We start from the raw sequence: 14420 nt of genomic DNA on the forward strand, positions 1-14420 counted from the left end.
AATCCATGCTGACACCGATATTACTGAAATATTTAAACTGCATTCTTTCTTATGCTGAATAATAAAATCTGCAGCATTTTAAATTACATTTCTGTGTTTCACCGTTTGACTGTAGTTTTCATCCTGAACTACAGCAGTATGTGAAATCACACAGGACAATGATGACTTTTAAATCACTTGTAGAAATACTTGACCAGCATCAACTTCATATTACAATCTACATAACTGGCACTGATGGAATGCACTTAAAAAAATAATGTCTTATAGTAAACTTTGAAATAGTGGAGCAAGTTGTTTGTTATAAAAAGTTTGTTTCATATTGTGTATGCATCTTTATTAAAGAGGGGAGAACACGAATCACACTGATAAGCAAATTTACTAAATGTATGATCAATTCTGCTAAACTTTGACAGCATAGATTCCACTAAATTAGCTAAATTGAGCTTTTGCACTGGACCCCCCCCCCCCCCCCCCCCCCCACACACACACACACTTCTTTCTGTGAGAGAGGGAGAGATGAGTGGGTGTTGGTTGGGGGAGCACTTTCACAGTCTTGTCCAATGGTCTGTCTTAAATTAGCCATGGGGGCAGGAGGCTCCCTTCTTGCACTGACAGAAGGAGGAGCCAGCGCCTGTCACTGTCTACTGTTTCATTATTACCTGCACAGTCCTGCAGCATTCACCACACTTGTGTGTCTGTGTGGCCACATAGAAACAGAGAGGCATAGAGGACAGACGCCAAGGCCCAAATCACCACAGAGAAGTTTCTTATTTTATGCTTTTTCCCCACTTGGGAGAGGAATCTGCCTTCTACTGCTGACTTTAAAAATAATTGCAAGGCAACTAGCAGTGGACATGGCTGGTTGTCTGCAAGATTCACAACTCTGTAAAACGGGAGCACTTTTGAGATGCCTCCTTGTTACATTTGCTCTCAGCTTCAGTTTTGCCTCCATAGATGCAGAACCATATGACCCAGCTCACCTTTATCATCACAGATCTGGACCTAATGAAGACGACATCATCGTTGCTAACAATGGGATCAGGGTACCTTTTGGGAGGTCAGTGTTTCTGGACCCTGTGAATGATTTGGTAACAGAGGTGCAGCCTAGTGACCGCTGCCACATCACAGTTCTGGACAATGACCCACTGGCCCAGAAACCAGGGATGCTGACCCCTAAAAAGTTCCCCTGTTCATTTGGACCAGATGAAGTGAAATACACTCATTTTGGATCTCGGAGCCCCAGCAAGGATCGAGTGAAGCTGCAGCTCCGTTATGACTCCCAGACAGACACAGTTATCATCCCCTTCATGATGGAAGTGGAGGTGGTTTTCCAGCAGCTTGAGATCCTCACCAGGAATATGCCCCTTAATGTAGAAAAGCTCAATGGTGACAGCAACGCTATTGACAAAAAGAGTCTGGAGTTTTCCTTTGAGGATGGTGTGACACAGTGTAAGATCACCACACTGGTGGGCGCTGGAGGTCTTCCCAGGTATGGTACTCTTTTGAATAGCCCTCCAAATGGCCAAATGGTTGACTGTGATGAGTTTGTGAAACAGGGCATTCGCTACAAGCACACAGCTAAAACCAATTCACCAAACAGAGACTATGTTCCAATGATGATAGAGCTGCAGGATAACGAAGGCAACACTATAATGCAAGAGCATTTCCAAATGATGGTTAGAATCAGAGAAGGTGCAGAAAATACTGCTCCTAAACCCAGCTTTGTAGCCATGATGATGATGGAGGTTGATCAGTTTGTGATGACAGCTATTACAAGTGACATGCTGGCTGCTGAAGATGTTGAATCTGACCCAGATGATTTAATCTTCAACATTACTTCACAGTTGGGCCCAGGGCAGGGCTATATTATCAGCACCGATGATCAGAACCTGCCCATCACCTCCTTCTATCAGAGAGACATCAAAGATCTAAAAATAGCTTATAAGCCACCTTCAGAGGATTCAGAAGTAGAGAGGATTTTCCAGTTAGAGTTTGAAATCGTAGACACTGACGGTACTGTCTCTGATCCATTTGCTTTTATGATTGTGGTGAAGCCTATGAATACCTTGGCTCCTGTAGCAACCAAAAATACAGGTCAGCTATTGTTTGAAGGGCAATCCAGGGCTCTCTCCAGCTCCCAGAATTTAGAGATTAGTGATGAAGATAACCTAGAAGATGTGAGAATCACTGTTGTTGATGGCTTAAAGCATGGAGACCTGACCGTGCTTGGTGCTCGCAGGAAATTCTTTACACCTGTGGATCTAGATGCCGGTATTGTGGTGTACCAGCATGATGGTAGTGATACCTACAGTGACAACATTATTTTTAGAATGACCGATGGCAGTAATGAAGTGGAGTTTTTGTTTCCCATCACTATTGCTCCCACTGATGATGAACCTCCCATTATTAATGCTAACACCGGTCTGGTGCTGTTCAAGAATGAAGTCATGCAGATCTCTCCCTTCATTCTGAGTGCCACAGATATCGATTCAGAAGACTCCACTATTAAGTTTATCTTAGAGGCACCCTACTCAACTGTAGGGGAGCTTCTGCTAAGGCAAGTGGAGCCTCCCTCTGACCCTTCTCTCTGGAAGTTCAGTGAGACAGATGAGATGTTTGAGCAGGTGGTGACTGAGTGGTTTCAACAGGATATTCTTGATGGAAAGCTGTTCTATCGCCACATTGGATCTCACAGCACCACTACTGTGATTGATCAGTTTGCTTTCCGGGTCCAAGATGATAATGACCCTCCTAATCAATCAGGAGAACACATATTCGCTATCAAAATCCATCCTGTTGATGACCTCGCTCCAGAGCTTGTCCTAGGCACCACCCTCCACATGACAGTCCAGGAGTATGAGCTGACACACTTCAAGAAGAAATTTTTGTGTTATACTGATCTAGATTCAGATGACAGGGACCTGAAATACACCATCACAAAGACTCCAACCGACACAGATGAGAACAACCCAGTCCCCTTAGGTGAAATTGTATTGACTGAAAGCCCTGACACTATAATTACAGAGTTCACACAGGCCCAAGTTAATCACCACAAAATAGCTTACAAGCCCCCAGACCAGGAGTTGGGCATCACTCCAAAAGTGGCTCAGTTTACATTCATTGTGGAAGACACTGCTGGTAACATAGTAGATGGACTATTTACCATTTTCCTACAGCCAGTTGACAACAAGCCCCCACTTATCACCAACACAGGGTTCAGTGTTATGGAAAGAAGTACATATATCATCACCAGGAAAGAATTACATGCCACAGACACTGATACAGAAGATGAAAATATCATCTTCACTGTCATCCAGATTCCTCAGTATGGGCAGCTGCAGTATTTGGGTATTGATATGTCAAACGGCGAAACTTTTGTACTTGAAGACGTTGCAAATGGCCGCCTAAATTACATCCATAGTGGAGAGGAATCACTCAGTGATGCCATCAAGCTTGAGGTCAGTGACGGTTTCCATGAGGTGCCCATCACCATTAAGATCACTATTGAGCCTGTTGATGATGAGTCCCCCACAATTATGCTCCCAGAAGGTCTGCTTGGAGCATCCATCGATGTCCTGGAGAACGGAGCCACAGAAATTACAAGCAATGTCATTCAGGGTCGTGATGAAGACACAGATGACCTCATGCTCACTTTCATTGTGGAGGAACCTCCCAGGCTTGGTGAAATTCTGGTTAATGGTGCTCCTGCTGAGAGATTCACGCAGGAGGACATCATTAATGGGGCGGTAGTATATGCTCACACATCTGGTGAAGTAGGACCAGTCAAAGAACATGACTCCTTCAACCTCACTCTGTCTGATATGTCAGATCAGTGGGTCGTTGGTGGCAACAAGGTCCAAGGTGTAACAGTTCATGTCACCATCCTTCCTGTCGACAGTATTCCACCTATTGTTAGTGTTGTAGACCAATTTGTTGTAGTGGAAGGGGAAAAGAATGTCATTACTCTGAACCACATCCAAGCTGAGGATATTGACACTGACAATGACGATATCCTGTGCACCATCATCGTCCAACCAACATCAGGTTATGTGGAGAACATCTCCCCAGCTGCAGGGTCTGAGAAATCCAGGGCAGGGACAGCAATCACTGCATTTAACATCAAAGATATTGCCCTTGGTCATATCTACTATGTCCAGAGCATCCACAAAGGCGTGGAACCTGTTGAAGATCGTTTTACCTTCCGCTGCTCAGATGGTATTAACTTCTCTGAACGCCACTTCTTCCCCATAATTATAATTCCAGCCAATGATGAGAAGCCTGAGATTTTCATCCGTGAGTTTGTAGTAATGGAGGGCATGAGTCTGGTCATTGACACACCAATCCTGAATGCGGTTGACGCTGACATCCCTGGGGATGAACTGCACTTTGAGATCATCAAACATCCCAAACATGGCACAATTGTTCAGCAGCTCAGTACTGGCACCATCACAGTAGACAAGTTCAACTTGGAACAGATCAAAGAGGCATCTAACATTGTCTATGAACATGATGACTCAGAGACCAAAGAGGACAGCTTTGAAGTAAGGCTTTCAGATGGGAAGCACAAAGTGGAAAAAACTGTTCTCATCATGGTTATTCCTGTTGATGATGAAACACCAAGAATGACAATAAATGATGGTCTTGATGTTGAAATTGGAGAGACAAAAGTAATCAGCAACAGGGTTTTGAAGGCCACAGATCTTGACTCTGAAGACAAAGAGCTAACATATGTTGTGCGTTATGGCCCAGGCCAAGGCTACCTTCAACGTATCAGCAAGTTTGGTGATGTTTTGGGTAATATCACCCTGGGAATGAACTTCACACAGGACGAAATTGACAAACAGCTAATTCAGTATGTACACACTGGCCAAGAGGGAATCCGTGACCTGCTGAAGTTCGATGTCACAGACGGTATCAATCCTCTTATTGACCGTTACTTTTACATCAACATCGGAAGTATTGACATGGTCTTCCCAGATGTTATCAACAAAGGTGTGACCCTCAAGGAAGGAGGGAAGGTAACTCTTACCACCGACCTCCTCAGCACCACTGACATCAATAGTCCTGACGAGTACCTCAGCTTTAGCATCACGCGTGCCCCTAGCAGAGGCCATCTAGAGAGCACTGACCACCCAGGTGTTCCCATTTCAACCTTCACCCAACTGCAGCTTGCTGGCAACAAGATATACTACATCCACAGCTCTGATGATGAGATGAAAATGGACAGCTTTGAGTTTGAGGTGACAGATGGCTACAATCCTGTCTTCCGTACCTTCAGAGTATCCATCACTGATGTAGATAATAAGAAACCTGTCTTAACTATAAATAAACTGGTTGTGGAAGAGGGTGAAAGCAAGCTCATCACACCATTTGAGTTGACAGCTGAAGATCGAGACACCCCAGACAACCAATTGCGTTTCATTGTGACCCAGGTGCCAGTGCATGGGCAATTGCTTTTTAACAACACCCAACCAATCACAACCTTTACCAAACAGGACCTGAATGAGAACTATGTTAGCTATAAGCATGATGGCACTGAGACCAATGAAGACAGCTTCTCCTTCACAGTCACAGATGGTACTCACACTGACTTTTACGTCTTTCCTGACACTGTGTATGAGACACGCAAACCCCAGATGATGACCATTCACATCAACACAGTGGACAACGGTGTGCCCCAGATTCTGGTTAACAAGGCTGCTGCTACTCTGAAGGTCCTCCAAACAGGCCACCTTGGCTTTTTGATCACCAGCAAGGTCCTTAGATCAGAGGACCGTGACAGTGCCCAGAAGGTCCTGAAATACACTGTGTCTGAGGCTCCCCTGCATGGCTTCCTCATAAACACTGCCCTGGGCAATGACAGCATCAAGACCTTCACTCAAGGTGAGGTTGACATTATTTTTACATTAACAATGGAATAAATGACTGTGTGATTTGAAAGCAGTCTCTGCTGCCTGACTCTTAGCTCTTAAGATCATTTTAGCAGTTTCCAGCTTAATTTGTTGGTTTCATGACCCACAACTTTACTGTTTTGGTTCAGTCTAAAAATAACAATAATCATAACAATAACTGCAGATTATATGTTTGTAATAAATAGTATTTGGACTTTGCTTAAAATAATCCTGTCTGCTTCATAACACATTTCTTCTATGGCTCATATGACTTAAATAGCAGCCAAGAGATTGTAAAACCTGGTAAAAAGCAGTTTAGTCTTTACAGTTATCTTACCTAAAGTTTTCAGCTTACTAAATGTATATGTCTCTATATATTTGTTATACCAACAGCTGACATCAATGACATGAAGATCTGTTACGTGCTGTTGGATGGGAGCAACGCCACAAGTGATATCTTCTACTTCTCAGTTGAAGACAATGGTAGGAATCCTTTAATATTCTTATACTATACTATTTCATACTATATTTTATATCATACTACACTTGCTGCCAGTGTACAAACTGACAGTAAACTGAGGCCCATTACTGATGAATCATTTGCCCAAAGACATTACTCAGACTTCATCTGTCTTTTAATGGCTTCTTAAAATTGAAACTTCCGGCTCTCTGTCAGTCTCCAAAGTGTTTGCATCACAAAGACTTAAGGCGGTAGGCCATGACTGACACCCAGTATAGAGCCGCCATTGCTTTTCGCCCCACTGGAAAGGGTGGCAGGTTTAAAGGACAGGGGTCAAAGGGGACTTAAGCCAAACACTGACTGTGGGTTGGTAAAAGTGAAAGACTTGGAACTACGTCATGCTCTATACTTTATTGTTAATGAACAATAGCTTCCTTTCCCTCGGGGTACTTTGCTGAGCTTTCAAATGTCCCCTTTCATCATTTGTTTGAAGTGACATTGTGAATCTGTAAAGGTATGCATGAAAGGATATTCTGTTTATATTTTCTTTGCGGAATCAGTCTCACAAAAGAAAAATAGTGTCAAAAACTTCAGAAAAATGAGAAGAAATACTGGTGTGTGACTGTTATGATTGTAAGAATAATAAGAATTTCTGCATTACCAATTCAGTAGCATTTGCTGATGGGATTCAAATGAAAGAATTTGTCACCATCTTCAAATATTGGTAACTGTGCATTTACTGAATATTATATTTCCTTTTAGTTCGGTGTCATATGATATGAGCCTCACTTTTAAAATGTCATTCATATCCACAGGTTACATGTCGAATATGATAATCTTGTGGTCTTCTCATCCTGACATATCTGCTTACATGTTCTTGTCCACATGGATGTTACAGACATGATGATGAGCAACAGCTATCCAGATATGGTTTGTGGCTTGTCACCTCTAACACTGTAGAGTTACTTGAACAGCATTACAAATATAGCTAATGCAAGGCAATAAAATGCAACAGGTGGCCTTTGCTATTTCAGTTATAATCTATAAAATTTTTAGAAATGTAATCAATGTAGCAGGGAAAGTTTAGTCTATAATTATGCTGGATTGAGGGTCATGTAAGTGTTAATACCACAGTCAGGGCCATTGAGAGGGTGGGATGAGGACGACATGTAATTATGCTAAATTACTTACTTTATATCAGTAAAGTGAAACCTCATATTAGCCTTGACAGAAACCCCTCTAATTACATTTTCCCTCAGACTGTAAGTGAAGTAGGTGATAATTTACTTGTAACAAGGGTCAGTAGCTTTGACATTGATTGAAATAGATAACATAGCCGTTATGATTCTATGTTGTACACCAATATTGATATTATGTTTCTTTACTGAACTATCTGTCTGCTTGAAGCAAAGCCAGTTGACACTTATGTCTGTAAATGGAGGTTTAACCACAGAAAGGGAACGCAAGGGCTTCAATTAGCTCAACAGTGCCTTTTCTGTTTGCTTTGCCACTTTGTTTCCCATTCCAGCTGACTCAGCTCAGCCAGGTGCAGTGGTGCGTGTGTTTCTGCATAACCACGGTTCACATGTGAAGGGCACAGACAGAGTTGCTTTCAGTCTCACACCGCAACATATGTAATTTATAGCATACATACATAAAAACACATCATGGATATTCTGATCATTTGCACTTACACACCACTACGCACCTAGGTATGCATGCTGACACACAGACACATCCGGAAGAAGATCAAATAGCAGATAAAAGTGAGCAAACCTGTGAATGTGAAGTGTTAAAGAGGTAACTTGGGGGTTGGGAAGGGTGGCGTTATCCTGGACATGTAGGGACATGCAGGCGGAGACCACCGATGGTCAGCTTATCTGCTTATAAATCTAAGTAGGTGAGCTGTTTGTGTGGGAAGCAAGACTCCGGGTTAGTAGAGATTTGCACCCAAGATTATCCACTGATGTTGGTCTCTGTTATTTACAACATTATTTTTCTTAATTTTAAACAGTGAACTCAAAGGGAGAGTGAATTTGTAATCTGTATAGTGGCTAATTCTTTGTTGCTTCTTTAGGAGCTTGCTGATCAATGTGTTTTCTGTCACCATTAATGAAACAGACTGAGAAGATTGATCTGATAGGTAGAGACTGACCCAGAAATATAAGATAAGAAGATAAGAATTTATTAATCCTCCATAAAAACTGACCAAGTGGGTTGTAGGCAACTAACAGTAGATACTTATTAATGATTTATATCTTTACATTTATTGTAATTTCTGTGTTTTCTACTCCTAAACTATTCTAAACTAACTAAACTATGCTAAGTAAGTTCTTGAGTGTGACCTCGAGTAAGGAAATACCCCTCAGATGCACTGATATGGGCAGCTGCTTGAGGGTCTTATCAGCTTTTAAAAGCTACCTGCCACTACATGCACTGCACTGATGCTTCCTCGCAAGTGGGCCAAGAATACACACACATACTAACACACACACACACACAGATACAGGAAGTCCAAATCATTAATAGATTCTGAGATGGTGCTGTAGTTTGGCATACATTGTTATACCTATGCCATTTTTGTGCCTGCAAGTGTATGTCTGTGTCTGAGGATCTCACACTGGGTGCTGTATGTGGAGCAGCAACAGCATGTGTGTGGCCAGGCACAGCTGAAGTGTGACTGTCGTAATTGTGGAGCAAGTGTGTCTTACTGAGAGGTCAGGAGTGGATATTAACGTTTCACGCCGGGAGTCTCAGTGTGGACCTGCTGGTCAGCGGTTACATTCCAGACTCTTTGGGGAACGTTAGCACAGCTCTGTCAAGTCAGGACACATTGAGTGGTCTTTGTAGCTTCTCACCTATTTTCAGAAATGTGTTACAGCTTCATAAATCAGTCAAGGCAGTGAAACAGAAAAATCAGATATGTCTTTACCATAAACAGACAAACAGAGAGAAAGATAAAACATTTATGGAACTGTTCAATTCATAAACTATGAAATTATAGTAACATGCATTGCAACAAATTTTACTTTAAAGAAATCTTTTCTAAATGTGATGCTAATGTTAAAATCGGGGGAGAAATGTCAAAGCATTTAATATTTTAGTAAAAACCCTCATAACTTATGTATGTCTTAAAACAAGAATCAGGTGCTTAAATGAATATTGACATGTTTTTCTTGCTGCTACCCTCTTTTTGTTAAAATCCTTCCACTGCAGCTGGAGAGGACACAAAGAAAGTTTTATTTCATTTAATGCTGTAACTATGAAAGATATACACTTCATTTGACTATCTCTGATTTTAGATACAGTTAATTTGGGTCCGACTAATGTTTTATGACAGACTTGAAAAATGCGAACCAGCACTTTAAGAATACTGTATTCTTAAAGTGCTGGTTCGCATTTTTCAAGTGGCTCCTGATGATCTGCTGACCCAGAAAGACCCTTATCTCTGAAATCAAACAGCTTTAATGTGAAGGCTGCAGAAAGAAGTAAAGGGATGATGAACACTTGAATGGATTCTTCTGTGGATTCTTTCTCCATCCTGAAATGTAGGTGTTGTTGTGTTATCTTCAACTGACAACTGTGATTTTTAAGATATAATTTAATGTACAATACCTAATTTATTGAATCATTTTATTAGATATATTCTATGTGTAATCATCTACCTTATTTTAGCTACGAATTCTCACAAAGTAGTTGGAAAAACTAACTTTTACTTTAATGGTGGTGTTCCAGTGACCTTAAACACAAACTGTAGTTCAGCCTGGGTCACTCTCTGTCTGCTTGGAATTTATACTGGAAAACAAATAATCTGCATGCAAGTGACCAGGTCAGAAACACCCTACAGCCATTCAAAGTGTAGGACACTGAGGCAATAAATACTTGTTTTTACAGGTGCATACATAGCCCACATATATCCTTGTCCCTCCAGTGTGCCACAGGCTATGAGGAGAAACCATTAATACACATATAACCCCAGTTCTAAGTGTAGAAATCAAACAGAAACCTACAGACGTCTTAATGCGTGTCAGACCTTGAGAGCTTGCAGTGTAACTGGTCTTTAAGATAGTCTTAGATTTCACTTCAGTACTAATCAAACTGTGCTGATTAACAGATGAGAAGAATGAGAGTACAGAACCTCTACATTCATATTAGCTGAATTGGTCTCTGTGCCTCTCCAATAGCAACAATATACTCCTCCAGCTCTGGAGAGGGATCATAGACCCCGGTTGATGGTTGAGTGTTATATGATCATTCAGAGCCGGGACAGGAATGCACTTCCTTGGAGACTCCAGACTCCAGGGCCACAGACAGAGCAGGGCCTGGAAGTGAAGTGGTATCCCAAGCAGACAGGTGTGTACGTGAGAGGGAAGGCTCCAGAGGGATCCCCTTTCAAAGCCCTCCGTCACCCCATTCCCAGCTCCGCAGAAATCCAACCCAATCTCAGATAGCTCGATAACCCGCAGACTTCCATTGCAGAGGTTCGGGAAAGGCACCTCCCAAGAGAGTGCAATGACACAAAGCCAAAATAAAAAGGTAATATGAATGAAAAAAAGTGTTTGAAAATGTGCATATGCTCGTGCAAGCTACAGTAGGTGTACTTTCCTGAACAGTAGGATTGTGTGCTGACTGACACAGCCACGCTACACCTCTACTTCCTAACTGTGTTTTGGCATCTTACATGACACCCGTGTCAACAGTCACCGGGAGATTTACTGACTAATGGTGCCACAGTTGGGGCCCCCTGTGACGAGAAGAAACTGAGGCCTCTCAGTCGCCCCTCCACCACACCCCGCTCTGTTCTCACTCACCGTCCCTCCCTGCCTCTAAAACCCCTTCAGGGTGGCACTATTCTTTTTCTTAGGTGTGTGCATCTTTCACCTCGTCTTCATTTCTTCACCATTTCTTTCCTCAAAAGCTTATTACTCTTACCCATTTCACAGAATAGTTCATATCACCTCATTCGCTGTTGGTGTTTTTCTTTTCGTCCTTTTTCTTGAGACTTGATTTATGGTGGATGGAGGGCTGCTGGGGAGGGGAGTTATGATGTATGGCCACAGGCGGTTATTCTTATCTGCTCTCATATGGCAAAGTGGTTGCTGTCCCTAGCCAAGCTGTCACTGAGTTTCTCTCACTCCTTTCCCAGTCCTTTCCTTTTTTTGTTTCTAATGCTTGAGTAGGCTATGTGGCTTGACATTTGGGGCACTTTTCCTGAAAATCTCTATCATCTTTGTTTATGTCTGCATCTATTGCATCTCTTATCACCATCCTTCACATTGCAGTTTAGATTCTCAGTTCCACTTTTGTTGTGTTATCAGATTTATCCAGACTGTAGTAAGCATCTGTGTCGACACGCCAAGCATGTGGCAAGCAAAGGGTCAAAGAGGATGTGGCTCACAGGTCAAATTATGATTTACAACATCCTGCAGAGATCACCTCACTGTCTCAAAGCAGCCACTATAATGTGTCGATTTACAGCCCATGCTGCCACTGTCCGGAAGGTATGATTAAAGTTATTAATACATTTAATCATGCCGCATTCCTCTATTGAATTCCTTGGAAAGCAGAGAGGAATTTAAGATAAGCCTTCACTATTTTAAAAATCTCATTCTCTACTAATTAAAATTTAAAAGAATCAAAATAAAAGGCAGGAAATATAGATCTTACTCTATCTTCTGATGTTATTTGGCATTATTAAATAGGCCATACTCTAAATCTAAAATACTCTGATATTTAAATACCAAGCGTAGCTGACTGAAACCTCCTCAGTATTTATATCAACAGGATGATTAATGAGGAAATGCAATAATAGTGATGCTTGTCACTTGACAAAGATATTCTTAGAAAGTTGCTCTTCGTTGCATCATGCTGGTGAGTGTCAAAGCCTCAATTTGACCTTCCATTCAAATGATATTTTCTGCCTGACCCACTATCCCAATGCATCTATGTATGGTGCAGGCAGACCTGCTGTGAGCTGGTGAAAAGCTGATGAATAATGTGACATCAAAGTACACAGGTGCTTAGAAAATCTGAGGCTGTAATGTTCGGTTTATGTTGGACGTACCTTTGCTGGAGCAGGATGGTAGACACTTTAAATGATATCAGCAGCACTGGGCTGTTGTTTTATGTCTTTTTGCTGAGTCATTTTGCCTCATTGTATACATTCAAAATATTCTTTTTGTTGACATAGATTACTTCTCTTTAAACAAATTACCTAAATTCCCTCATGTGCCAATATATTGCTTGACAGAGTGTGATTTACTGCACTAAAAGAATTCAACCAGCAGTAATGAAAGTCTGGAAGGTATCCAATTGGCCTCACTCAGCTCCTAAAACAGGGAAACATTATCATACTTCTTTAATATTCTTTCCCTGCCCATGTCAGTGATTAGCATCAATCATGCCAGGGTTAATTTATCAAATGGCTGCTAACAAGGACATTTAGAAAATGTGCAGCCTATAAAACGTTTCATCCCAGCAGAAATTATGATGATTGTCAGTTTGAAAAGCTAATGGAAATGTGAGCTGAGCCAGGCAGCTATACCATGTGTATTGGATTTGATAGCTGGTCTAATATAGCATGTGTGTCATAAAAAATGAAATAAATTTGACCATCAATCATGTCAAAGCAGCTGACTTCTATTTTTGCAATTATTTTTCTCATCGATCTTAACTGTGATTCATAATTTTTAAGCATAGTTAAACTATTTTGCTCTCTTTCTAAAGTGCTCTGCCTGTACTCCAGTTGTTGGAAATCCTACTGTGAAGTCTTGATAATTTCCTGATTTGCAGAGACTCATGCCAGTTTCAGCTTCAGTGTCTGACAGCATGTACAAAAGAAGTTGCAGAAAGGGAGTCTCCCTTCTCCTACGCTGGTGTGAACAATGTGGAGGCAGGCAGGGAGGCACGCCATGGTGGTAGATCTGGCCCACCCAGACTGTGGTCTGTTGTCCCTCTCAGTTGTTCATCCCCTGAACGAACAAAGCCGACACAGGGAAGAAGGGGGACATGGAGGGGAGGGGGTTTGAGGAGTACAGCTGTCACTCTTCTTCACATAATCTGGGAGTCTGGCGGGAAGGAAGGTTTTGTGGGACATAGAAAGAGAGACAGAGAGAAAGAAATCTGCTTTGATGCTCCTGAGTCCTGCCAGAAAACTGTACTGATTATTTTCTATATGAGTTTTAGCTACTCTGTGACTTTGCATGCATAAGTACAGAGTGAGATGCATGGGAACAGCTGAGGAAAAACAGGTGAAGAAATTACATAGGTGTGGGACAGAGATTTTGAAAAACAATGACATGACAAAAGTAGCCCCCCTGTAGTGCTCGTACAGCAAAAGAAAAGCACCTGTTGACCACACAGTGTCATTAAAAGGACAAAACAAAAATGGCAGATGTCACTCAGACAGACACATTCATTCAATCCTAGTTAAATTGTTTTACTTTTAATGGTGAGAAAAGATTAAATATATGATTGTAGCACTGACAGTGACCAAATACAAATAATTAACATCCAAATTTAGAAGCACTCAAACGCTGCCTCATGACATGCAATCCCCCTATGTCATCTCATGTATGTCATGTTACATCTGTGTAACATGTACGTATCAAGTAGCTCTGTGACAGACATGGAAAGGCGACACATTTCATCAGCTCTTTTTTCCAATCAGTCACTGTTCAGCTGGTCTGTTGTGGCCCACCATGCAAATCAGGAACTGATTTTAAATGTATTTATTTTGGGCCTTTTTTTGCCTTTATTCCGATAGTAACTGGCAGAGATGCCGACAGGAAACAGGGAGAGAGAGAGGGGAATGACCTGCAGCACAGGTCCCTGGCCGGATTTGAACAAGGGCGTTGTGATTATGTGGCATGCACTCTAACCACCCAACCACCAGGGCGTTCCAGGAACTGAATTTTTAACAGCTGAATGTTGGAAGATGCATGAGTCACTTATAATTCTTCACACTTAAAATGTTAAAAAAAAACAAAAAACATTTTAATTCTAGATTTACTTTAAGACTACTAAATGAATACCTCAAAATCTAGGCACCTGGTGCGCCCAGTGAACCT

At 41.7% G+C, this 14420-nt stretch overlaps 1 protein-coding gene across 1 annotated transcript in view; it reads left to right on the forward strand.

Moving 5' to 3' along the window:
- The first annotated feature begins 854 nt into the window (after nucleotides 1-854).
- frem3 (Fras1 related extracellular matrix 3) overlaps nucleotides 855-14420 on the forward strand; it is a 28484-nt gene continuing 14918 nt past the window's right edge. Inside the window, exons 1-2 of the mRNA XM_053340757.1 lie at nucleotides 855-5883; nucleotides 6285-6374. Coding sequence (XP_053196732.1) covers nucleotides 855-5883; nucleotides 6285-6374 — 5119 coding nt within the window. The remainder of the gene's footprint in view (nucleotides 5884-6284; nucleotides 6375-14420) is intronic.

The sequence above is a fragment of the Scomber japonicus genome, chromosome 2, assembly GCF_027409825.1.
Source record: "Scomber japonicus isolate fScoJap1 chromosome 2, fScoJap1.pri, whole genome shotgun sequence".
Lineage (NCBI taxonomy): Eukaryota > Metazoa > Chordata > Actinopteri > Scombriformes > Scombridae > Scomber > Scomber japonicus.